The sequence below is a fragment of the Acromyrmex echinatior genome, chromosome 16 (genome assembly GCF_024713525.1).
Source record: "Acromyrmex echinatior isolate Ae372 chromosome 16, ASM2471352v2, whole genome shotgun sequence".
Classification (NCBI taxonomy): Eukaryota; Metazoa; Arthropoda; class Insecta; order Hymenoptera; family Formicidae; genus Acromyrmex; species Acromyrmex echinatior.
In genome coordinates, this window is record NC_141867.1 from 6,156,747 (window position 1) to 6,184,598 (window position 27,852).

At 31.0% G+C, this 27,852-nt stretch overlaps 2 protein-coding genes across 4 annotated transcripts in view; both read right to left on the bottom strand.

The window, feature by feature from the left end:
• Positions 1-27,852, bottom strand: part of bru3 (CUGBP Elav-like family member bruno 3) — a 467,269-nt gene that overhangs the window by 344,078 nt on the left and 95,339 nt on the right. The window lies entirely within an intron of this gene.
• The window catches only part of LOC105153220 (CUGBP Elav-like family member 3), a 448,428-nt gene that overhangs the window by 152,813 nt on the left and 267,763 nt on the right, over positions 1-27,852 (bottom strand). The window contains exon 3 of one of the 2 annotated variants that reach the window (XM_087414570.1): positions 1,828-8,408. The exons of the other annotated variant lie outside the window; for it this stretch is intronic. Within the exon in view, the coding sequence (XP_087270696.1) occupies positions 8,370-8,408 (39 nt within the window). The 3' untranslated portion in view covers positions 1,828-8,369. Of the gene's footprint in view, positions 1-1,827; positions 8,409-27,852 lie in introns of those variants that run through there. 2 annotated transcript variants of the gene reach the window in all.

Consider the following 27,852-nt stretch of genomic DNA (forward strand, 5'->3'; position numbering starts at 1 on the left):
TTCTTTTAGAAACATTTTATCTTAAATGTTTACACATTTGGTGTTTTATTATTATTAATTACAAGAATTATATTAGAAACTTAAAAACATTCATAAAAAAATAATAAGAAATATTTTACAGGTAGAGTAAAAGCTAGATAAAAAAGCACAAAGATAAAATTTTTCTAAAAGAAAGATTTCAGATAAAGATATAATTACTTTACATTTTTGTCAAACATTCTTATCCTTATTATTTATCAATACACTGTTAAATATGAAAGAATATGACAACCAATCCCTTGAGTTAAATAACATTTTGTTACTTCTAATTTCCATGTGACTCGAAATGTAAATTAATCCATTTTTGTAGTTAGTTTCAAAGTAAATAATGTTCATATTATCGTATGTACTTAGTAAATAATAAACTAATTTGAGTTAAAAATACATTTCTTGATTTAAATTGTTTAACTCCATTGTTTTAATTACTTTAATGACACCGACTTATAGGTTTGGAATTTAACATTATAAATTTAATAGTGTATTTATTAAAATGTCTATTTTATAAGATTTTTTTATGCATATAAATAAATATATAAACAAAAGATTTGAAATATTTAAAAAATATTTCTAAATTAAGTATTATATCAGCACTAAAATCTTTCAGCATATCCATCTTGAGGCAATGAAAATTTGTTACATTTATTATACATATGTATTGCTACGCATAAGCACATAACGTACGTAACAATATCTGTTATATTTACATAATATAATTTTCACGAGTCCATTATCTTGTACCGAAATAAAAGATGATTTAGCACTCACCAAACCGAAGCACAGCAGCGAAGTTTGTGACACATCCACGTCGATCTGTAAATCGTAATACAATTATATAGTAATACAACATTAAATGTAATAAATATTTCAAAAATAGATAGTCGTGGCATGCATTAAATTTTTTTCAAATAGATATAGTACAGCAGTAATAAATTACACTTACCCTATAGTTACTCCGTTGTCACTAGACCAACTCCGTTGCCTCCTAGATCTCCACCTCCTCTCAGACTTCCTCGTTGTTTGAACAATATTCACTCGCGAACACGTTTAACTACCACCGCACGTACATCGATCTTGAGAACGTAATAATCGCGCCATACTTTACAACAACATTTCCGTCCGCGATAATCATAATTTTTCATTAAAAAAAAAACAATTTCATTTCGAAAGATAACAAAGAGCGAATTGTTACTGCGAATTATTTCTCGCGTTATAAAATGAAGAAATTGTATTCTGTACTCTTAATTACTCATGAGAATTTACTTACAGTTGTAGAAATTTATATTACTTGTTTACGAGGATCGTGTAATACTTGTCGCGACTTCGCTTCGAAAGTCAATAATGGTACGACACGCGGAGCGGCACGCAGAACTCCTATTTGCTCGAAACTCGAAGCACAAATGATCGTGGTGACTTTATGTAATAATATACCGACGGTGTACGCAAGATAATAAGCACCAAAGGCCGCATGCCGATCGTTGTAATTACCTTTACTTTCGACGCTCGCGTTGAAACGCTCCGTGATACGGCCATGACACGTACCTCCCGCGTTCCGCCAATCAAATGCGTGTTCTCTGACGCGCGCTGTGGCGCGTTAATCAGAAAATTTGAACTCACTTAGATGCGCATTATAGCAAAGCGTCGCGCGTTGTTACAGATTTATCGTTGAATTTATCATTGAAATTACGTAGAGGAACATCAATTATTGATAATATTAATAATTTCTCACGAAAACGATGAACCGATAAATGAATTAATTACAAACTCAGTTCGCTTTCGAATTTGATACGATTTTTTCGATTTATAAAGGCGGAACATTTAATTTATTTCTGTGAAAACGTAAATTTATATGTAAATAAATCTAATAATAATTAATTAATTTATATATAAATGAATTTCTGTTAAACTTAATAATAAATTTTTTGTACAAACAAAAATAAACTGTATATTCTTGGAATTAGATTTAATGTAATAAACTGTTTAACAGAGTTAATTTAAAACACGAGGAATAGATCAATCAATATGTATTAAATCGTTTTAGTCTATAATTTTCATCACAGAACAGGATACAATTTTTATACCTACTGTAATAATAAAAAATATATAAATTTTATACGTACTGTAACAAAAAGTAAAACATTAACATGAATCATAGAATTAACAAATTTTTTGGATCTAAAAAATGGGCTTTAGTGTATCAATATTCATATCTTCCATTTTGTCTTCCATTTTTTTTTTATTGAACTTGAGTTAGAATAAAGAAGACAATAGGCGTAAAGCCAATGGCACATAGAAAAACTTAAGCAATAAGCAATAAATGAATCCAATTACAATAGAAAATGTAAGGCAATAACGTAAATAGTAGCAAATTCAAAATGGAACGTACAACATTACTAAACTTAAAATAACGCCTCGCGAAATTCAGTGCTTCAAAATCGATAAACTTTTATCATAGACTACGTTATGATTAATATTTAATCATGAATTATTTCTTAATTTACTGTGCATGTGCAACAATGCATTCATACTCACGGATAGAATTTGGAAAATAAAGCTTGTTATATTGCACATCAATTAATAACGCATTTCTGTGTCTTAATTATGCGACGGAGTATTAATTGTGAAATATATATTAGTCAGAAATTTATTTAAAAAATGGCAGAAAATAGTTAAATTATCTAATATAACATCAATAATCTAATCACATCCTATTGAGCTACCCAAATCTATAAAAAGCGAATGGCGAAAGCGAGAAGTGCAAAATTCCGATTGGTCAGGTCGAAGCGGGCTTCGGGCTCGTTAAAACTTGCCTTATTAACATTTTCATGCGCGAATGCCTTACAAAGTGTTGAGAAGTTTATTTAAGTAAGTGAACGAAGATTGTACCGACCTGAATGTTAGCGCTCGTTTTAGGGGGCGAACTTTTCGTGCACGGCGAATTTTACACGTAATAAAGCTACGTTTTATTCACAGATTATTACAGAATTGTAATAAACCACGTCTAGTAATCAAGACTCAACATCATTTCCTCGTAAAGCGGTTTCATTATTTCATATTTATGATAAAGAATAAAAGGAAAAAATCAAATAATGTTATATGTACAATAGTTTTAATTTTGTTAGATAAAGTTTTGACAGTGTAATTAGAGGAAAAATTCTTATCTTTATAAAAAAATCTTCTAGCAAAGCGAATGTTACATATTTGTAAAGTGCACTTTAAAATTAAATTTGGGATAAATTTAGAATAAATTCAGAATCTGTGCATATTAGGTATGCTTTATAAGAAATGAAAATGGAAATGTATGTAGCATTGAACACTGAAATATATCACCTTCTGATTGCCAGAAATACCATATGCCAATATATATCGATGTATGTATCGATGGATTCTTCACTTACGAACTATTTTTTAATAAAAGTAATAAAAAAATTGTTTTTTAAAGTGATAAGGCGATGCCGTCCTCAGAGGATTAAAATAAGTAGGCAAATATTAGAAGAAAGAAAAACAATGTATCAAATATTGTATCATAGATAGAAATGGTCCCCTAAAGTATTTGAAACTTTGACGAGAGCAGCGCATCTCAACAGTAGTGGTTAACGTTTCAACGTGGACATTAACACGGACATTTGGTGGACAAACGCAACCCGAGTCTAGCATGTTAAACAAGTACGTCCATTAATCAGAAACGAGTCACAAGTAACTTGACCCATGCGACGGCGGTGCCATAGGGCAAGCTTCCGACAGTGAAGACTGAAACCGTCGTGTTTCCCATCTTTCCCTGCACATCTTTCCGTCTCCTCCTCGCTGGATCCATTTGTTATGTCTAGGTGACACTCAATTATGCTGCGCAAAAGGGTTGCGAGGAGCCCGAGAAAGGCGTCGGCTAACTAGCAAGGAAAGTTTCCCTAACAACGTAGTTTCGTGTTCAACTCGGCTCGCAACTCCAAAGGGAAGATGCGTCGAAGAGAGACCGCAGTTCGATGCCCCACCACGAATCCGGTTCCGAATTCGAAACTAAGTTCGAAGACATACCTAACGTATCGGTACGTCGTCTGTTTTATGTTCGAATGGAATGCGCTTACTCTTGACGGAAATGGCGATTTGTTCCAAATAAATTACGTGTCATGACCAAAGAGTAATAACTTATCAAATTTACTTTTACTGAGAAAAAAATTTATTAAATTTTAATAAATATTTCTTTGATTAATCCTAGAATATTTACTTACGATAAATAAATATTTAGGTAAATGGAAAAAATGATTGTTAAATCAAACTAATGGTTCTTGTATTTAATAAATATATGTTTACATTTAGTAAACATTCTGCTATTCAAAAAAATATTTATTAAAATTTAGTAAATTTTTTTTTCAATGTGCAAATATGACCGATTCATAATTTTAAAAAATTTCTATCAATCAAGCAATAATAGAACAATATTTGAAAATGTGCTTAAATGTAACCAGCTCTCCGAACATAATTCTGAAATTCAAAAAGATTCAAAATCAGAATCAGAATCAGGGTTATAAATATTGAAAATAAATGTAGTTACGCTCCTATTCGATATGGATCTATATCCTGTAGCGGGAGGATAATCGTGGTATTTTTACACTTTGCAGAGAAGGACCACGGTCGATATTAAATTCCGGACGGAATATTTACGCGTATAAAGCATTGCGTCCGGTATCATTTTGGAGTTGTTTCCAATTAATACGCGAAATGAAAGCGGTGCGCGAATGAAAGAGCCGAGTAGCGTGAAACAGCCGAGTCCAGTCGGGATGGAATGATATGAGCAAAAAGAAAGAAGGGAGACCGATAGAGATAGGTATGTCGAGTGGGCTGTGGAACGAGTATTTGCTCGTTCGCATTTAATATCGAAATCGGCCAATCATGCACGGATGTAACGAAATGCTTGAATTATTCGTGAGCGTGACGAGAGGGATAGAATACAGGTGATGGTGAGAGGGGTATGTGGCGAAGGGAATGTGCGTAACAAGCAGTAGAGGATGGCAAACTATTTTTACTCAATATGTGCGAAAATCATGGTTTACATTTGATCATGAACTCCTGCGTTGTAGGCGTGTTTTACAGTAAAGAGACTTTATTGTCCCTCAAAATTGTTTCGTAGGAAAATAGAGGCTGATTGTACAGAAATTTAGATGAAGTGATATTGCTCCAAAAAAAAAAAAAAAATAAATAAATAAGAATCTCTATCAAGATCTAACTTTTACTTAAAAAATTTTATTATAATCTCTTTGTTTTTTGTTATTGAAATATTACCAGTTGTCAACAAAAAATATAACGTACCTCTAGCATGAAATAATATTTTGTTTTGAAATGTGTATTTCGATATACATACATGTAATCAAATAACTCTTACAACGAAATAGTTCGTCGTAAAAGGTTAAAGGTAAAATAGAATTATGTAAAATATGTTATTTCGGAAACTTTATATTATTGCTCATAACGTGAATAATAATACACGTGTCATAAAATACAATTTTCGAGCATTTCATAACTTCTCGTTGGAGGAGCTGCGTTTTTTATTAAATCGCTCATACCTTCAATTAAAAGCTTGCTTGCAAAGGTGAATATAAGCTACGGAATAATATCGAGATTTTTCCCCTCTTTTTTTTTTACTAAATATTTACCCTTCAGGAAATATATGAAAGTGGAGTGTATAAGCGTACGTAAATACCGGAACACGAATGTTTCAGAGAGGTTGTGTTACACGGAAAATAGCTCGGTAACGGTTTGACGAGAGCCACAGGGTACGGGAGCGAACGGGGAGGGCACTGCGCAGGATGGATGTAATTAAAGTGGTGACACGTTAGCCGTGGGGTATGTCTACCCCAATCCAAATCCCGCGCAACCCCCGGATCCTTGCCCCTCAAGATAATTCGGACACCGTGTAATCGATACGTCCTCTAGGCTGACATACAGACAATTTCAAAACGGATAATTCGGGAGAGTTTCTATCTCGTCTGGGTCGTCGCTCTTCGAGATCGTAAAATCAGTTTTTCAGTTCGTTGTCATGTCAAAAAGAAAATGTCGACGACGAGTGAATATATATCTACGTGTACGATCTCATATAAATACCTCCTGCATAACCGATTGTATAAGCTTGGGTACGATATGACCGCGCAATTTAGCACAATTCACATGAAAAAACGCGTTTAATCGTGGCGCATTTTACATATTATTTGACATGGAATGTTTGCTATTCTAAACAGAGCTATAACTCGTGTCGCATGTACAAGTTTATCGTTCATGTGCGCATATCACAGATTCATTCTACGTATCATTTGTGGAAAATGCACAAGCACGAGACAGAAATGGCCTATGAAATGGTAATATCTAATTACAGCATAAACCATTGTTCTTAAATGTTAATTAGCTGAATAAAAAAATTAAATTCAAAACTGTACCGGAACGGAAGTATTATTCGTTTCTAAAAATTGAAAAATAGTTTACAATTTTTTTACATGCACGTATAAATAAAAGAAATTTGTATAAAGAAGTTTATATTCTTCGATAATTATTATTCACTCATGTAATATGTCACATGTATTATAAATTCATTCATACATAAAGAAATGATAACGAATTAATAACAAAAGTGAGTGCATAAATGCTTAGAACAAGTACACAGATTATTTTTGAAGGCTGTTCGAAGCTATAAATTCTTACTTACTAGAAACAACAGATTCTCTTGCCCAGAAGATAAACATTGATCGGTCTTACATAACAATTCCTCGCACAACAGCATCTCGCTAGAGTGATTAATGTAGGATTTAAGCCGATCACAGAGAAATCGATTAGTGAATCGACTAGTGAATCTAGTGCATCTAGGACCGTGAGGATTACGTTGTGATTATTGCTGAGCCATCTGTGGAAATGCTTTAATGCGCTTTATGCAAATTTCGCGCACAGCCACCCCCAATCCAAGATTATAAAAGAATTACGCATCAGAGACTGTTATACATTGATGGACATTGTTAAACTATTCTCATTAATTATGTATTTAATAAGGACGCGATTATTAAATGTAAATTAATAATTACAAATCAATTATAATGTATTATTATATAATATCAATTCAATCATATGTAAAATTTTATGATTTTTTTCCAATCTTTATTGTCAATAATGTAATGAATTTTTTATTTCAAACTATAAATGAGAAACTCTTCGTTCTTCAAGATAATTCTTATAGTGAGAAAAAATTTATCAATTAATTTTGATATAAGATAAATGTAGCATTTAAGCTTGTCATAAATAATACAATTTATAATATTAGAAAGATTTTTTTAATATAAATATTTGTATTTATTTGGAAGATTCATATTCAAGACTCCTTTAAACAAGAAAAAATTATTTGAACTTACTTATAACAATTATTAATTAAAATATTAAAATAAATAATAGAATGCGGCAATGTATCACTGGCTGGTTAACTAGACGTAATTGTCCTAGTATCCACAATTAGAAAATCAGTATGCTAACGGAAATATTAATATAAATAGATATAATGACAAAAAACAACTAATTCAAATTGTTGATGTCTTTTCAAAGAAGCATTTGAGACAAATATTAATTTAAATAAATAAAGTTTTGTGTAACTAATCGGACATTTACATAAAAGTTTATTTATTTAAGTTAATATTAGTCTCAAGAACACTTTTCAAACATAATATTATAATTTAATTGTAATCTTTGAACGTAATTAAATTATAATACAGTATAAAAAAAGCATTTGAGATTAATAATAATAAATTTTGTGTAAGTTTCCGAATATAGATACATGTCTCTTTATCTTGTGTCTAATTAGTCGGTCGATATAAAGGCGCGCAATTTATATGACTAAAAGATGTATTTAGAATTTATATATATAAATATTATTAGATTTAGCGTCGATAGTATCGATCTTTTCCTTACCTATTTGATTTATACACATAGCGAACTAGATTAATTTATTATTATATACAATTAAATTTTTAATAATCATCCTAATTCACTTTATAATATATATTGGATTTACTTAGCATATTTTAATTCAATAAAACCGAATTCATTCTAATATTTAAAGAGATTTATTATATGCAAACTTAAATGAAATGTTTGTTTATATATTTTTACTTTAAAATTTAAGACCGTAATAAGAAAACTTTATTGTTTGTGCGTATTATATTAATGTTTTATTCATTCATATCCATGCTGATAATAATTTATCGCTGCTTTGATATTAACTTTTTTTTTAAACTATAAAACATGCTTGCAATTTGCAGGCAATTGTCATTACTTACCAGGAAGTTGGAAGCTTAATTTCGTTATTGTTAACCATAAGCTCGTTTAAATTTATAGTGAATACTCACCTGAAACAGAGAAAAATTAGAAATTAGCAAATATAAAAAAACATAAAAAATAGCAAATATGAAAAATATTTATAATAATAATGATTGGGGTTATATAACAGATATTTAATTTTTATTGTCAATTATATAAATATGTCCATAAATTGCATCAGAGATGTAATTGTTTTATTAAATTTTTTAATGTAATAGTAATTAACGCGACTTCGATGAAGGATAGTAGCGCGAAGGAATAAAAATCATTTAAAGGAGGAAAGCGTGAGTTTTTATTAAGTATTAGAAAAAGATGGTAAACGTAAAGGTGAGATGTTAATTATGGCTCGACATCTCATTATCGTTTTGATTAGCGCGTGTAACCGTGTCGGTCTCCGGCTGCTGCGGTTACGAGCTCTCTACTCGAAGACGATCAAAGTTCTACGCTTTGCTCAGGCACTTCACGGCCCAGAAGTTGTCTTAATGAGCAGGTCAAACGTTCCATTTTAGCGGCACAATCATACTACGACGAATCAAAATGTAACTGACATTCCCATAAATTAACACGGCGATTAGATTTTACCACTATGCAGATCAAAAAGTACTTTATCAAGTTAATGTATTTCGATATAATATTGAATTACGAACGATATAATATTGAGTGCTAAGATAAGAATATCTCTTCAACGTGTTATATATTATTAAAAGAGATACTAAAATTGTTATATAACATATACATAATATAATAGATAATAATAATAGATATTTGTAATTGAAATAATAACAACGGATGTCTAGAGAGAGAGAGAGAGAGAGAGAGAGAGAGAGAAGCTGATATATTTCTCATGAATCTACATTAAATGCGTACTTGAGAACGCGTAGGATGGATTTCTCTACGCTCGCATGCCGCTTGTGCGACAAATATTTTCTGCTCCAGCAGATAATCCGTTTCCACGCATGCCTGACCCAATTCAAGATACGATCGTGGAATCAGAACTGCGAAGGAGTCGACATTGCATTTACCTATAAGATATCGATGTATTTCACGTGCACGTGGCACAAGGAAACCGTCGCATTTCGTTTCGCACAATACGCAGTAGATACGTCTATTGCGTCTGCAGCACTACAGTAGTACCGATCCCCCAAGCAGATTTCCTACAGAAGGGTCTGTTAATTATAATTCTATGTCGATAATAAGGCTAAGCCGCTTAGGTAGAGTACGCAATGAGTTCGGTAGGATCAGACACAAGTGAAGCTCTGATCGTCTAATCGTCTTTGATCATTTAGGAACATTCATTGGTATAATAGTACAAGGTATTAATATCTCGAGGTTCGTCTGTGCGTTTTCTTTCATCCATAATTTTCTCAAATTTAGATTAAATTTTTCCTGAACGAAAAGATGTCGAGATTTTAGATTTTTTCGTATGCAACATTAGAAAAACGTTAATTAGATAAATATTTCTGACTTCAATTATTTTGGACAAAAATCTTGCTTGATTTCTTACTACATCGTTTACTCAAGCATCACGTTTCTTACGTTACGAATAGTAGCTACAACGCGGTATATACTCGAAACTTCGGTTTTTACGTGTCTCTAATTAACGGCACCATGTACGATATACAATGCGTAACTATAGCTAAATTGCATGTACCGCCTTGTAAATTGGCGATGTGAGAATTAAAGGGTAGAATTGTGTAGTGTGAAAAGAGGAAGAAGAAATCGATAAGCTTACAAATTGAAAAAGGAGAATGGCGGGAAGAAATAATTTCGAATTATGTAAACTACATAATTATTTTCTATAATGTCGATATGTTTCATTACTTTCGATATATAGCACTACATGCAGCATATCCAGAAGTGTATCTAAAGGGGAATTTAAGAGATTCAACTCCACCCTCCGAAATTTTTTTTTATTTTTTCATTTTCAATTATAAAAATATAACTTTTTACTTTTGATTATAACTAAATTTTTATTATCGTATAAAATATTTTTTCTCCATTATACGACCATCTAATTTCTGTATCTTATATTAGTCAGAGCTTTGACAGAGTGTCTGACATATAAGAACAATTTTCACAAGATTTTTAAGCCAAAAAATAGAATATATACTGAAATATTAATGAATATTTAAAAACATAAACAAAATACCTAATACTGTACCTGTATTAACGCAAAAAAATTACTGTTTATATAATAATAGAATAAATAGATAAACTTTGAAAAAAATCCTCGATACATCCACATCATGCAATAATTAACTTCGGACTTTAGATATCGTTAACTTAATACTTATTGATTCGTGAATTCACGTTGATTTTATAGATATTTTTTTTTGTCAAAAAAAACGATTTCGATAGTTTTACCTAAACATCGATAGAAGGCATTGCGTCATTAAAGAAGTTTAACCTATTCAAGTGAATGACGATGAAATTGCGCGCGTATCCACTTCGTCGTTCAGGCAGCGTTTAATGGTTAATGGAGTTCCAAATCAAATTATTGCTAATGAGTAAAGTTGCTGAGGGTACCACAGAGCGCGCACGCCACTGAAGCGAATACTGCCTGCGAATTATACAGAGTGCCGAGCACTTACAACATGTCTTTCGTGAAAATTATGCGCGAGTGTGCCGTCGATAGAATCTTCTGCGAGTGTGCTGATTTGATGCGTTATGTGATCATACACATACACAAAAGCCATGTCGACAGGAAAACAAATTAAATGCTTTCTTTACACGTCGACAGTAGTGCATAGCATTTATGAGCAACGTACATATTAAGATAAATTCTATATGTGGAATAATGATCCACCTCGCGAATCTTGTTTTCGCGTAGCTAGATGGTCGTTGCGTTGTTTCGCCGGAAGATTCCAGTTAGGTTGCTTTCCTAACGCAATATACAACGCGACAGATTCGCGACCTGGAATTGGCAATTAACGCTGTCACCGGCGTATAATCGTATCTCGAGAAACGCGTAATTTATCGACTCAAACTCCTAATTGGCTGCGGTGTACGTCATGTCGTTAGGGAGCCGCGCACAACTAATTCCCGCAGTCTAACTTCGACATGATGTACCAGCAACGTACTCAACTAGGCACTATATGAACATGTAGCCAGTACGCACATAGGAGAACCTGATTCTCACCTTCCCGCTGTACACCGTATAAACATCTGACACGAGAGTAGATTCCCCTCGTTCCGTTGTTACTTCCGGGCCAGCAAGCTCGCCTCATTAAGAACACGCGTAATTACAGTCTAAGGAAAAAATTGCCGGCGCTATCGTGTCTTACCTACGGCACATCTCTGCTCATTAATCCTGTCGCTAATGGCAAAGTATACGTTAGAAGCAGATGTGCACTTAGGTAACTTTGAATAATTTTTCATCATGAAAAGTACAAGATAATAATGGTTATTTTGAATTAATTATTCGGCAGAAAACAGAATCGCGGACATTGCTGATGACGAATTCTTATCGATTTTTAACCTTTAGGCAGAGAGAAAGATTTATTTGGACTCGTCACTCCTATTTACATTTATTTCATTGAAACAATTTAATTTTGAACGAAATTTTATTTAATTTCAAAAATTTAGTTTGAATGCAATCAGTTACATTTCTTGATGTAAAAAATCGATTTGGTTGGACTATTCCAATGACTACATTTATTAAATTTAAATAAATCTTTCTCTCTGTGTAGATGGGGTGCTTGGAATACCCTAAAAAACTTTTATTTTTGTAGTTAATTTACATTACTTGTATCCTTATAAAATAGAAGAACGTAAAAATGATAAACTTTAAGACATCTTTTTATTTTCCTTTTATAAAACATGGCTTTTAAGATAATTAGATATTCGTGCGATGCTATGACCACCTTTGTATCTACTTAAAAATTAATGATTAAAAAAAAAAGATATTAAATATCTATAAATTAAATCAACTTGTAACTCTGAAAGATCTTGTTATTTTATTCTACTTTTTTTAGAAATATTTTTTTGCAGAACGTTATCGCCATTCCAGAATGCATGATAGTAGATATTGCGAAATTATATATACAATAAATTTGAAACTTCTCCACGATTTTTCCGTTCTGATCCGAATGTATCTCACATAAATCGTTACATCGCGAGTCCACAGTGCGCTTGAGCGTACTCGTGTCAACACACGTGACACGACGCTCTATTCGGGCCGCTACATGGACGATCGGTTCATGTCTCTTTCATGAGGCGGCACCGTAATAGGTTCGACGTGCGGCAGGGGTGGAAAGAAGCACGACGCGTTTACATCGCGTTGTTTATACCCCTTTTTCTACGGGTGGAAGGAACAACGGCCGTGGCGGTAGCGGAATAAAGTTCCACCGTTGTTTCTTCCGGGTGAGTACGTCGCGTCGTTAGAAAGGCGTCCAACTGTCTGGAAGAGGAAGAAGAAGAAGAAGTAGAAGACAAAGACGGCGGTACGCCGTTGCTCATGCCTGATGCTGGAGACGATGCCTACTAGCCTTCAGCCGCGTTTTGATCAGGTCGAAGGAGCAAGCGAGATGAGAGGCTAAAGCACTGATGGCGAGGTGAGGTAAGGTGAGTCGAGGTGAGGCTGTGAAGCGAATCCCCATGGCAACGGCTTCACTACGGATTCCATTTACCTATCGCTATGGAAACGCGGGTTGGCGCTCAAAGCTGTGTAGAGAAACGAAAAGAGATGGATGGAGATAGAGAGCATTAAAGTGAAAGAGAGCGCGAGAGCGCGAAAACGATGGGGTGGAAAGGAGAGAGAAAGTGAGAGATGGAAACACACGGAACGTCGAAGGAGAACGAGGGATGGAAGAACATGAGGGATGGTTAAGGGAGGACCAGAGATGGTCAGGAGACCCTACCAAGGTAGAGACCGAAGTGGTCGTCAGAAACGATAACACATCAACAGATATCGATCATCCATCCTCACACGCCATTCGATACTTCAAAACTGTTGCCTCGTAACGCGTGGCTTTAAAAAAATCGATCGGCTTCTAAATGCGACGTTCTCTTCTATTCTTACGTGTTGCTTACAAAAAAAGAGACTTTTTTTATAAATGGCGAACAAAATTGTACTTAACATGCAAGCTAGAAATATACTGCAACAGGTTCCTATTAATAAATTTAACAAAAAATATAGAAATATATGAGATAAGAAAAATATTTTTTAGAGTGAAAAAAATTAACTATTTTTAAATATATATTTTATTTTATTTTTATTTAATTAAACGTTGCTAAAAGCATCGGGTTAATTGTTGGAAAGCGGAGAATTCTTTGATAACAAATATTACCATTTTTGCATGTGCTCGTGCATAATATTAGTCGATGTTTATTTAAGGATCACGGCATTCTTGTTACTCTATATAACGCGAAAGCCTAGTAATGTGATTTAGCATTAATTACCGTTTTCATTGCATAAATTCTAAGTGCATTACCGGTAACTGTTGATATTCCGTGCAGCATTTTAAATAACTAACCATTGCATTTTTCCATAAATCTCTTTTCTCGATAGTGATATTTGTAATTCTGTTCAATTAATTCGTATAATGCACAACTGTAAATTTAGATATAAATATTTCTGCATGTTAATTTCTCGATTCTGTTTACGTAACCCAAAAATGGATATTTTTATTATACATTGTAATTTACGGCTTGTATTTGCGTCAACTTTCCTGGAATCGATCGCGAACGCGATTTAATAAATTTTGGTACACAGGATCGTTGGTAAGGGTGTACGTGACTTGCTACAGGCACAGAGGATTACTTGGAAAGCGTTTCCTGTTATATGGGTCGTGTGCACCTAAATTTTACTTGAATTTCAAAGTAATTCCTTGTCGCACGAAAATGAATTTACGTGTTGATGAAAAATAATATATCCTCGATGAAGGTCCATTCCGATAAATTTAACGATAAACTTTTAACTAATGCAGTGGCCGCAGCCTATCGAGGTAGCTTGGGAGTTATTAAAACGTGTACCGAGAGAGTCACTTGAATATCGTGGAAATGAAGCGAAATTTGTGGCTATTGACAGAATAAAGTTACGTCAATATTACGGTCAATAGAGAAAAAAGAATCATCCGACACGATCGAATTGCTGGTAGGCCTACCGATTGTGCGATTCTCTAGGGCTTTTCCATGCGGCAGTACTTCATCCCCTTTTACTTCAGTAGCACGAATAGAACCAGCTCTATGTGGGGCTGTAAGCGGATTGCGATGGAATTGAAGTTGGCCTCGCTCTATACTTTGAAAGTCCTGCGAGGGAGTCGTGCCTACGAACTATATTGCTATAATGCCAGACGTTCTCGCGGACCTTTTAACCCTTTAATTGCTACCCGCCGTATTCAACGTCGACAACCGTGGAAAGGTTCTTCAAAGTAAACCACCCAATCACCGCCGGCAAAACGACTTCACACGCGCTGATTAATCACGAGCAACCGAGATCAAACGGAAAGCAGTTACTATCGACGTTCGGACGCGTGTGCCTTTCCTACAAATCTCTTCTAGAAAAAATTTCGATAGATAAAAATACTTGTCAAGATATAAATATTAAATTAAAAAATTGTTCAATTGAGAAAAGACATTGGATGTCGAAGAACAATATTTGCAATTATTATAAATATACTGACACAAAAAATCTTTATTATTGTAAAGAAATCATTTATAATTAAAATCTTCTATTTTTTTATTAATACATTTTTTACGCAGGATTTAATTTTATCGGTTTTGTTTTTTGTTGTCTCTTGTGTTTTTTGTATATCAAGAAAAATTTCACTAAGTTACAAAGGACTTTGTGAACATGACTTTTTACGATTTTGTAAAAATAGAAAGTAAGAAAATAAGGAAAGAGCCTCGCGCAGCTTCGACAAAGATTCGATGGGTTTATAAGAGCATTTAAGCTATTGGACTTTCCGGCTTGCCACCTCTCTGCTTCTCTGCACATCTCTGACCAACCTTTCGGCGGATACCGGCGACAACGAGAAGGGTTGAACGTAATTAATTGCGATTTCACTCTTTCCTGCACTTAATGCGGTCCTCGGTCCTGCGGTCGTCCTTTCTCCTACCTGCATCCAGTTAAATCGCAATTACTCAGAGACGCGGCAGTTAGAAAAGGGTTTGCCGTAGGGCGGACAGAGACAAAGCGATAAGGGAGAAGAAGGTTATTTATTTCGATCGTATGAAACATGTCATGCCTGTTTCTTTAAATTCAGTTATAATTATTATTTTTTCATTTTTCAAATTTCTTTTATATTAATTAAACCGATAAATCTTTAATAAAGCTATCAAAATTACGATGTGTGTGGAACATATTTAAAAAGCGAACAAGCTATCTTCAAAATATTGACGTCACGATTCTTCGCGCGTGTGTGAGGATGTGTGTGTGCCATTTCTTTTTTTTATAAAAGAGAAAGAGGAGCGAAAAGACAAATTACTCCGTGCTCTCCTTTTGGAACAGTTGCATCCTCGGTATGCCGAATTAATCGCACGGGTACCACCTTGCATCCTCGCGATTCGAAAGTAAGGAATTTCGCTCATTAGTTAGCCGCGTAATTAAAAAGCCTGCGCGTCCGGCCCAAACAGATAACGAAGAAGGAACGAGGCTAGAAGTTCAGCAACCCTTTCTCCCTTTAATTCCCTCCCGTCCCTTCCGTCGCTTCCGCCGCCGTACACCGAACGGTTTTCCATCCTCGAACAATTGCTCGCTCTGTGCTTGTCGTCGCGAAGGAAAGACAGAGAAAGAGAGACAAAAAGAGGAGGAAGGGGGGAAAAAACGAAAGTACTAAGTGGAGAAAGGGTGGGACTGAAGGGGGGGCAAGGACGAAAAGAGGGCGGACCTTTTTATAATTGCAAAGCGCTCGCCGCTCGAGCAAAGCGGGGTCTTTTGAAGCGTAAGATCAAGGCGATCGGACGGGAGAATAAATGCGAATAAATCTCACCACCCACGTTGTACAGGCTGTGTTTCGTCCATCGGTGAACGGTTAAAAAGCAGCACATTGTCGAAAAGCGACCGAATTAGAGACGTCGACATTTATAAATACCAGTTTAAAATCAATATGGCAGACAAAAATTGCACAAATTAGAACTTGTTTGTCGCGATTGAAAGAAACAGATGTTGAAAACAGTACGCAGGCACATAGTTTTTTAAATTGTATTGTCTCGCGTTTAAGACAATTCTCTTGATTGATGATATTTCTCTTGATTGGATATTAATTGGGATGACATTAATTTGCATCAGACTCGTCACGTCTCAATAAAAACTGATGAATCAGCTATTTTTTCGTACTAAATGAACTTTATTACTTCAGCCCCTAAATGTAGAAAGATGATTCACTCGACTGAAGGTAACGTTCGTGACGTGGCCGGAAATATTGGTCATTGTTAACCAGCGCTTATTCGGAGAGCCACACTCCAACGTCCGGTAGACGGCAGCATCTCTGATGCTGAAGCTATGCTTGCAGCGAAAGCTTTAGAGCTTGTATCTCGTGGCGCCACCCTTGAGAAAAGCGCGGAACCCTTTATCATTCAGTGTTCATCAACTTCAGGCTTCGTTGAACAATACAAAATTATAAATTTTTTTTTTTGCAAAATTAAATGTAATTTTTACAACAAACGAAGTGAACGAAGCGTATTAATTTCATAATTTTTATAAGCGAACGTTGAATCATATGTACAAATGTAGTAATTCTCTTAAATATATACATTTCTCTTAAAGAAATATTAATATACTAGGACAGAATTTTAAATATTATTAAAAATGGATCAAATTCTTTGCAAGATTATATTATCTTCCGATATATCTGAAGTTTATTTTTGTTGATTAGTATCGATCTTGGTCGTGCGTTCTTTACTTATAAAAAGAGTGTTATTTATAAAAAGAGTTCAGCTAATTATAAAATCAATGTTTTAAATAGTATCTCTTTGTTTTTTCAGTTATCTCTTTTTAATAAGATTTCTGCTAGTAATTGGGACAATCAAAACATTATTATAAGCGACTTTGAAGAAAACACATTGAACAAATTATTAACAAAGATATCTAAGAGAATAAAATGATAAAACATTTATGCGATTAAATATACGATGCACGTCGCTTAGTAATTTACATGGCTCTAGAGAAAATATATCCTGAGGTCAACGTCTTTGTCGACGGACGATGACGTTGTGCAGGATATCCGGTCGTGGTTCAAGGCCACCCTTCGTGACTTCCAGCTGAGCACCCCTTTCTGCTCCGTTACCTACTACCGCATAGAGAGGGCGACACGAATCTCTGGCTTTTTCACGATCGATCATCTCGCAGGGATGACTGATCTGCACAGTCATTTGAGCTTAGCGAATTCATAGACCCAAACTTAATACATTGCAAATATTTACATGCATTTACATATCGTATACATTCACATATACACGGTTCTGTAAGTGATAGTGTAATAAATATTTGAGGAAAAGTGAAAGCAATATACAATCTTTAAGAATAATAGAAAAATAATACATGTTCGATAAAATAAAACAAAATAACAAAAGCTAAAGCTCATTGTTTTTTTATAAAAAGAAATCAATAGCAGTGATAATTTTTTGATCGTCACGTTTCTGTAATAGTTACTGAATAATTTCAAATGTTTTATCCATCGCGACGAGCACTTGAAGCTTGTTATAATAAATTATGGGATTTTATGATCAATGATGTATGAAAATTGAAATAATACTGAGGGTGAAATGGAAGGAGGCAGAAGAGTTCTTAATTTTCGACATATGCAACAATATGCAGACATGCGTTTACATATAAGTACTTAAATATATATACAAGTACGCGCAATAAGTATATTGTTGAAGTTATCTATACTCATCCGGTACCACGTTGAAATCATTAACGATTTAGAGCAAAACACATATTAAACTTTTATGCATGAAAAAGCCATTCTGCGTTACCAATATTCAACTAGCAATAACGAGCATTGCGATCAAATTTCTTATTTTCATCAAGATTAAAGTTCGACTGCATAATATGTAGCTCTAAAATTTTTAAAGCTTTAAAATATTTTCATTTTTCTCATATATTTGTATTATTTATGAAAATTAATTATTTAATGAATATTATAAATTAGAAAGAAAATACTACGCTGAATACACCTGCTATAAGCCATATATCATATGTTGGGGACATGTGCCTGTAGTATTTAAATTATTAATATGTTTCGCATTTCGCTTTGAAGTTTTTGTTAATTTAGTTACAGTTTGTATATTTAACATATGATCAACATTATGAGTACGGAGCAAAGTTTTATGCGTTTTATTATGATGATTTAATGAGAAGATACAATGTTATTTTCATTATTTAATAAAATCACATAATATAAATGTTATTGAGATGCAAAATATGACAAAATACAATATAATGAAAAATTAATTTGAATATATGATAATTATTACTTGAAGCGACGAAAATAAATTTTAACACGAAATTAATTTCATTTTTGTAATTAATCAATGATATCTCGCAAATTAATTGCGCGAGGTAAGTAATTGTACACCTGTTAGAAGCAGAGAGTTCTAGTTTTCGAACAAGATCAAGATCAAGATCAAGATCTGCTTGTTGAGATTTTTTTAATTGAAGATGTTGACGATTATATCGATTGTATATATCACGATCGAGTGGTAAAGTTGGCTAGTGCGTATATGTGTCATGACGGAGGCATCATTTTTCAAAGTACTTGTATTATACGTGTTTTTGTGTTGTATTACACCAGTTTTTTTTCGTAACACAAGTGTGAAGTTACATGCAAAAAATATGTGCGGCATTCTTCCATGCATAGGACGCGAGCTAAATTTTCAAAACATCATAAATCCACAAAAAATGAACGTAGCAAAATGCAACGAAAATTGAGCTCCTGCATCTTGCATTCTGCAGGTGTATAATGCATACGCTTTTATTATGAGACGTAAATGATATATATCATTTAGATAAGAATTAAAATGCTAATCTATAAAATAAAATATAAAGAAAACTCCACAGAAATATTTAATTAAAAACTGCCTCAACATTAAAAATATAAAAAATTTATTAAAAAATGTGGTCGTGTTCCATATCGAAAGTATGACGTATTAGTTTTAAGTTTAAAATCGTCGCCATTGAATATCATATATTTTAATACTTAATTTTAAATAAATCAGAATTGGTAGCAAATAACTAACGACATATAATATAATATGATTCGGAATTTTTAATCGATGCATTTCTTCGATATGTTCAATTTATTTTTACATAACGCTAATATATTAATTCATGCAACTGTGATTTACAAACAGAAGAATGAGGTATCCGAAAGAACGCTGGCAAAATCGATGCGTTAAAAAATGGAAGGAAACAGGTGCTTAAAAAAAATGTCAGGTTTGTGTACGCATCACATCTCCGTGCGATTAAATCAAACGGGAAGTTCTGTGCTGCCATTATATCTCATTTATACGAACGAGCCTTTTCAGTGAATAATTCAATTGATTTACTTTTTCGATGGAGGATCTCATTACGAATGTACTGCGCCCTTTTTTTTTTCTTTCGCGACGAGAGTAAAAGCTGGCGCGTTACTGCTCGTAAGGGATCTCTTTCTACGACCCATTTTACATTTCGAAGCTGTCTGGAATGATGTTTTGCAAGAATTATTTTTATAACTCTTCTGTATACGCATTATAGATGTGTACGTTGCATTGTTACATCGCTGGCCGAATCGATCGTAGTGCACTATCACAACTGCGCTTTCATTGTAATTGCGCTGTTACAATCTGTGAGCGCGAGTATAAATAAGAAATAAAGAGCGCTGGGAAGCTGAAGCAAGTGCGAACAATGCTATTGGATAGTATATCTACTCAGCGTGTCGCTTTCCTTCCTCCAAGGAATAAAAAGAGAAACGGGCAGTAAGAGAGAGAAAAAACAATTTTATTGTCCCTTTAGAAAGAAAATTCCACTTGTATTAGTAAGTGGCAAATATAATAGCAGCGTAGACAGTAAAGTATCGCCTATATTAAAAAAGCTTAATAAAATTTTCGATCTCGAAGTCTAATGAAAGAAATTTAAGAGAGTTTACCCAGACCAGCTCATACAAGACAACTTTTAACAATAGTAAAAAATGAATTTTAAAATATGGTAATATTACTTTTGCAATAACCAAAAATTTATTTGAAGGAAGTAACACAATCAATAAATTTTTTCTTTCTGTAATGTCAAAATTTTTTACTTCGAATGAATTTTTTTGAATAAGAAGTATTCTCGTAGATTTATTGAAAGTTATAACATAATATATATTAAAATGTTTTTTAGGAAAGATTTATTAACAAATTAATGTCTTGCTCGTAATAATTTAATTTAATGTAAAAAATATGAAATAAATAAATCTATTAACTCATCAAAAGCGAGCAATAACAAAGATGTTAAATTAATACTCCGGTATAATTCATTAAAATTTAAACTAACGAAACAAATTTCTGTCTTATTTGATTTTCCTCAGTCGTAATAATATTAGTTAAATTAATTTTGTTACAAAACATAACATAAATAAAATTTGTTAAACTATTTATCCTAAATTAAATATCCAAAATAATTAGTAAGATTTAAAATACAAAGTATAATATAGATAAAATCGATATATGAATACTACGATACTATAATAGAGTTAAAGAAAGTAATATAAATGATATAAAATATATAAAAGCTAATAAATTATTAGTTATTACAGTCAAAAAATAAAAGTAAAAGTACAATGTAATAGTGAAAAGATCCTGTTACTTCAAATCTTCTATAATTAATTGTATAAATTCTTTTTCTTTGTTAAATATTCGAACATATAATAAGTAATCTTATTGTTAGTCAATGTGTAAAGAGATAATAACTATTATAAATATGAACAATATTTGGTAGAAATAAATTAAAGTAGGTAAAATATTTAAAAATGAGTTAATCTTAGTTTTTAATGAATTATATAGGGTAACTCCAGTATATACGCCGCACTTATCAATAACTTAATTTATTAAGTATTATTTACTATGTTTATAGTAAACGAATTATATCAGTAAAAACTTTGTACTGTCTATTACTATGAAAAAAATATTAGAAATCCGAAATATTTATTTTTCATATTAAAAAATAAACTTTTTGAAACCCTTGCAGTATATCCCATAGGGGTAGGATGTATGACTACTCATAGGGGGAGGAAAGGTATGTACGGCCCATGAAAAATTTACAAATAGTGCATATAAATAAAACGTATAATGATACTTCATAAAATGTGTTTATAAAGTTATATTAAGGAATAAGTATGTATACAAAGTAATAAATAATAATTACTTAATTTTCCTACATATATTACAAGTTATGACATGAGGTACATATTTCATATAATGCGTTTATTGCATTTAGTGCACTAAATTCAATCTGCGCATTTTGTATGCTTTGGGTATAAATCCCGTTCGCTAAAAATGCTATATATCCCAAACAGATATACAAGACAACAAACTAAACAAAGACTACAAAAGCAAAGCATTTGTATTTTGCTACACATGCTTTACTATTCCACTACACGTATATATCACGAAATAACCACTAAGTCTTTTTCACGCCCTACAGTAATTATTTTATGTAGATTATAATTTATGATTATTATTTATGGCGTTACTTATTACAATAGTATAGTGACAAATTGATTTAACTCACAATAATTTCATTAATATTAATATTTCATTATTAACAATAAGAAACTGAAATTATAACACAATACTACATTATAACATAAAGACATGTAACAGGGTAGTTGCGGGAAAATTACTGCCTCCTTCTATTTTTTCTGACTTTTGCAACATAAATCCCAGCGCGGCGTATTTATCGGAGTTACCCTATCATAAACTGGAATATTAATTTAACATTTTTGTTATCGCTCGTTCTAATTAATAAATAAAATATATTAGAATATTACTTTACCAAATTAAATCGATAGATGCAAGCAAATGAAAATCAAATTAGCACGGCGCAATTCGCATGACATGGTTTTCGACATCCGCGAGAAAAGACTCAATGGACCTTGGAAAATGGAACGGATGATATTCGCACACGCTAACGTTTTAGCGCCCATCGAGCGACGTTATTCGTCATATCGGACACACGTTAGGGTCAGTCGTAAAATGTCGATCGCCGGGGATCACGATAACGTCGTTCGTTCTACTTTTTTTTCTCTCTTTCTCTTTCTCTCTCCTCGGATTCTCGTCTCCGCCATCGTTACCGCTCGTCCTCAGTTATGCTCGCGGTAACGACAGACACGCCGACGCCTAAGGGCCGTTCACATTTACGAGCACGAACGGAGACGGGAGATATCGGCGGAGAAAATGAGTCGGAAAAGTGCGACGGGAGCACCCCTGGCGATCGTCATTGCTTGACCCTTCTCGCAGTCTTTCACTCTCGTCGCAGACATATATGTACATACATACATACATACACGTACATTCGCGCGTATAGACCTATATAAGCATGGATGTGTACGAACGCCGATGGCGGTTAGCGACAGTCGCTTGCCATTTCGATCCTGTAGAAGCAGACGGAGCGAAACCCCGGTAAGTGCTCGATTGCATTCTCATTCTCTAGGGAATAGTTACACGGATTACATTCACTGTGGTCCGATAATTTCCGTTGAAAAGCGAATGAACCTGACGAGGACTCGGGTCGTACTAGACGTTTCCGTCATTCTGTGCGACAACAACGTGAGATTTTGTGATGCTTTTCGACGCACATTTAGGGTCAAGAAATAAACTGTAAAAGTGTACTACATAAATTAACAATAAGATCTCGCAATTCTACATGTTATATACAGATTGAAGTGTCTTTGATTTATCGGATGTCATTAGGGGTAGTTCTGGGCAAACAACTCGACTTCCTCCCGACTTTTATAGAGCTCCGTTACATTGAAATTCGGTGCGAGACGCTCGACAGTCTCCGATGTAAAACGAAATCGATCACTATCTTCCTCAAACTCCTCGGTGACTCGCCTAATGCGACTCGAAGTTTTCCACTTCGCGATTGCTATATACGACACGAAGTTTCGAGCGTTTCGAGCGTTTCGAGGTCGGGATATATGAACATCTCTATATGGATCTTCTAACTGACTCGACAAGATACAAGTTCATGTATTTTATCTGGTTCAATTTTGAGTTTTAAAAATTGAGTTAAATTGAATTAAGTAATTTGTAATTTATTTTATTATTATCGAAAAACATTTTCATAAAAAAATTTAAAAATATTAGAAGAAAACATTCCTCAACTTGTCTTAGCATTTAATATTGAACGTTTTATAAGGGATATTTAAATACTTTCAAATTAAATACAGATTAAAATAAATCTATTTGGAATTAAATTTAACCTCCGATCTTCGGTTCTATTTAATTATTGGAAATAAATTTATTGAAACCTACTGCATTAAAGATAGCTTCTATTAAAAAAAATATCCATAGAGAACGTTAAAAGTTTTGAAAGAGTTCTTTAAATGTTTTACGTAATATAAAAAATTTCTTAAATATACATATATAATTATTTTAGAAAAAATATATAATTATTTTCTCTAAATTTTAAGTAACTCTCCTTTTATTTAAATTATGTAAAAGGAGAATTACTTCAAAATTACTTCTGCAACAAATAAAATAAATTAAAATCCAAATTAAAACTGAATAAAAAAATAACTTATAATAATTAATTTAAAAAATGCAGTGTGCATGCATTCATGCAAAATAATCATACAATTCATGAAAAATAATTGATGAAAAATAATCATACAATAACGAAAATATAATTTTTGTAAGCATTGAATTTTGAATCCATTATTTAATTAGATATAAAACAATCATGTATTATCTAAAATAAAAATTTTAAAGTATTGTTTAAATTTTATACAAATCTATTTTTGCTAAGATCTTTAGAGAATATATATAAGTATTTTAGAATTATATATTTTATAAAAAAAGGTGTAATTATTTTACATAATACATAATTATTTTATATCTATAATTAAATAATGGGTTCAAAATTCAATGCTTACAAAAATTATATTTTCATGATTGTATGATTATTTTTCAGCAAACTGCATGCGTTTATATAGCAATTATTTTCTTAATAAAAATAAATTTGTATAAAATTTTAAAGTATTATTTAAATTTTATACACATTTATTTTTGCTAAGATCTTTAGAGAATATATATACTTATTTTACAAAAAATATATAATTATTTTATCTAAATTTTAAATAACTCTCCTTTTATCTAAATTATGGAGAATTACTAAAAAATTACATCTGTAACAAATAAATTAAAATCCAAATTAAAACTAAGTAAAAAAATAACTAATAATAATCATTACTTTAAAAAATAATTGCTATATGAACGCATGCAGTTTGCTGAAATACAATCATACAATTTTGAAAATGTAATTTTTGTAAGCATTGAATTTTGAACCCATTAGATATAAAACAATGATGTATTATCTAAAATAAAAATTTTAAAGTATTATTTAAATTTTATACAAATCTATTTTTGCTAAGATCTTTAGAGAATACATATAAGTATTTTAGAATTATATATTTTATAAAAAAAGGTGTAATTATTTTACATAATACATAATTATTTTATATCTATAATTAAATAATGGGTTCAAAATTCAATGCTTACAAAAATTATATTTTCATGATTGTATGATTATTTTTCAGCAAACTGCATGCGTTTATATAGCAATTATTTTCTTAGTAAAAATAAATTTGTATAAAATTTTAAAGTATTATTTAAATTTTATACACATTTATTTTTGCTAAGATCTTTAGAGAATATACATAATTATTTTAGAAAAAATATATAATTATTTTATCTAAATTTTAAATAACTCTCCTTTTATCTAAATTATGGAGAATTACTAAAAAATTACATCTGTAACAAATAAATTAAAATCCAAATTAAAACTCAGTAAAAAAATAACTAATAATCATTACTTTAAAAAATAATTGCTATATAAACGCAGTTTGCTGAAATACAATCATACAATTTTGAAAATGTAATTTTTGTAAGCATTGAATTTTGAATCTATTATTTAATTATATATAAAACAATCATGTATTATCTAAAATAAAAATTTTAAAGTATTGTTTAAATTTTATACAAATCTATTTTTGCTAAGATCTTTAGAGAATACATATAAGTATTTTAGAATTATATATTTTATAAAAAGAAATTTTGTTACAAATTTTTTTATATCTATAATAAATAAGGGTTTAAAAATTTCAAAATTAAAAAATTATTTTTAAAAAATTGTGGGATTTTTTAAAAAAAAGCATGCGTTATTGCAATTATTTTTAAAAAAAAAAAAATTTATAAAAATTTTTAAAGTATTTTTTAAATTTTTTAACAATTTTTTTGCGATTTTAAAAAAATTTTAATTTTTTTAAAATAAATAAAAAATTATTTTCAAATTTAATAATTTTTTTAAAAATTTGGGGGGAATTTAAAAAAAATTAAATCGTAAAAAAAATTTTAAAACCCAAATTAAAAGGAGTAAAAAAATAAAATAATATTTTAAAAAAATGGTTATAAACGGGTTTGGGGCCCCAAAAAAAAAACCCCCCTTTTTAAAAATAAAATTTTTTAAGCATTAAAATTTGAACCCAAATTAAAAAAAGGGGGTAATCAAAATAAAATTTTTAAAGGGGTTTTTTTAATTTTATAAAATCCATTTCTAAGTCTTTAGAAATATAAAAATTTTAGAATTATATTTTTTAAATAAAAAGTATAATTTTTTGATAATACATAATTATCTATATCTATATTAAAAATGGTTCAAAAATTTTAATGCTTACAAAAATTATATTTAAATTGTATGATTTTTTTTCAGCAAAATGCCATGCGGTTTTTATAGCAATTTTTTCTTTTAAAAAAAAATTTATAAAATTTTTAAAGTATTATTTAAATTTTATACACATTATTTTTGCTAAGATTTTAGAGAATAAATAATTATTTTAGAAAAAATAAAATTTTTTATCTAAATTTTAAAAAAATCCTTTTACTAAATTATGGGGGGAAAAAAAAAAAAAAAATTTAAATCGGGAAAAAAAAAATTAAAAAAAATTTTAAAAAACCCGAAAAAAATAAATAATAAAAAAATTATTTTAAAAAAAAAGGGGGGCATTGAACGCAGGCATTTTGCTGAAAACAATCAAAAAAATTTTGAAAAGGAAATTTTGTAATTTTTAAATTTTAAAAACCCCTTTTAGAAAAAAAACCCCTGATTTTTTATCAAAAAAAAAAATTTTTTAAATTTTTAATTAAAATTTTTATAAAAAATCCATTTTTGCAAGATCTTTAGAAAATTATATAATTTTTAGAAATTATATTTTTTTTTAAAAAGGGGGGGAAATTTTTTAGATAATCCCCAAAAACCCTCTTTTTTCTATAATTAAAAATAAGGGATCAAAACAAAAATTACAAAAATATATTTTTTTAATTTTGTAGGTTATTTTCAGCAAAGAAGGCGTTATATAGCAATGTTTTTAATAAAAAACATTTATAAAATTTTAAAAAAAATTTTTTTAAATTTTAACACATTTTTTGGGCTAAGATCTTTAGAGAAAAAAAATTTTTTTTAAAAATTTAAAATATTAATTTTTTTTTAAAATTTAAAAAAAACCCCCCTTTTTTTAAAAATTAGGGAAAAATTTTAAAAAAAAAATTACATCAAAAACCAAAAAAAATTTTAAACCCCCAAATTTTAAAACTGGGGTAAAAAAAACTAATAATTTTTTTTTAAAAAAAATTTGATATAAACGGGGTTTGCTGAAAACAATAAAAAATTTTTTGAAAATGAAATTTTGGAAGCATAAATTTTAAAAAACCTTTTTTAAAAAAAAACAATGTGTATTTTTCAAAAAAATTTTTAAAAAAAATTTTAAATTTTTAACAAATCCATTTTGCTAAGATCTTTGGAATATATAAAATTTTTTTAAAAATTATATTTTTTTTAAAAAACGGATAATTTTTCTAGATAAATTTTCTTTATTTTTTAAATTAAAATAAGGTTCAAAATTCACGTTTAAAAAAATTTATTTTATTTGTGGAGTTTTTCCCAAAAAAAAGGCTGGGTTTATAGAAAATTTTTTTAAAAAAAAAAAAATTTAAATAAAATTTAAAAAATTTTTTAAATTTAAACCCCCTTTTTTATTTTTAAGCCCTTTAGAGGAATAAAATATTTTAAAAGGAAAAAATAAATTTTTTCCCCCAAATTTTTAAAACTCCCTTTTAAAAAATTTGGAAAAATTTTACAAAAAAATTCCCCTTTCCCCCCCAAATAACCCCCTAAAATCAAAATTAAAACGGATAAAAACCCAAAAAAATAAATTTTTTCCCCCTTTAAAAAAATTAATTGCAAAATTTTTTAACCCCCCCAAACCCCCAACCCCCCCCAAAACCCCCCCAAACCCC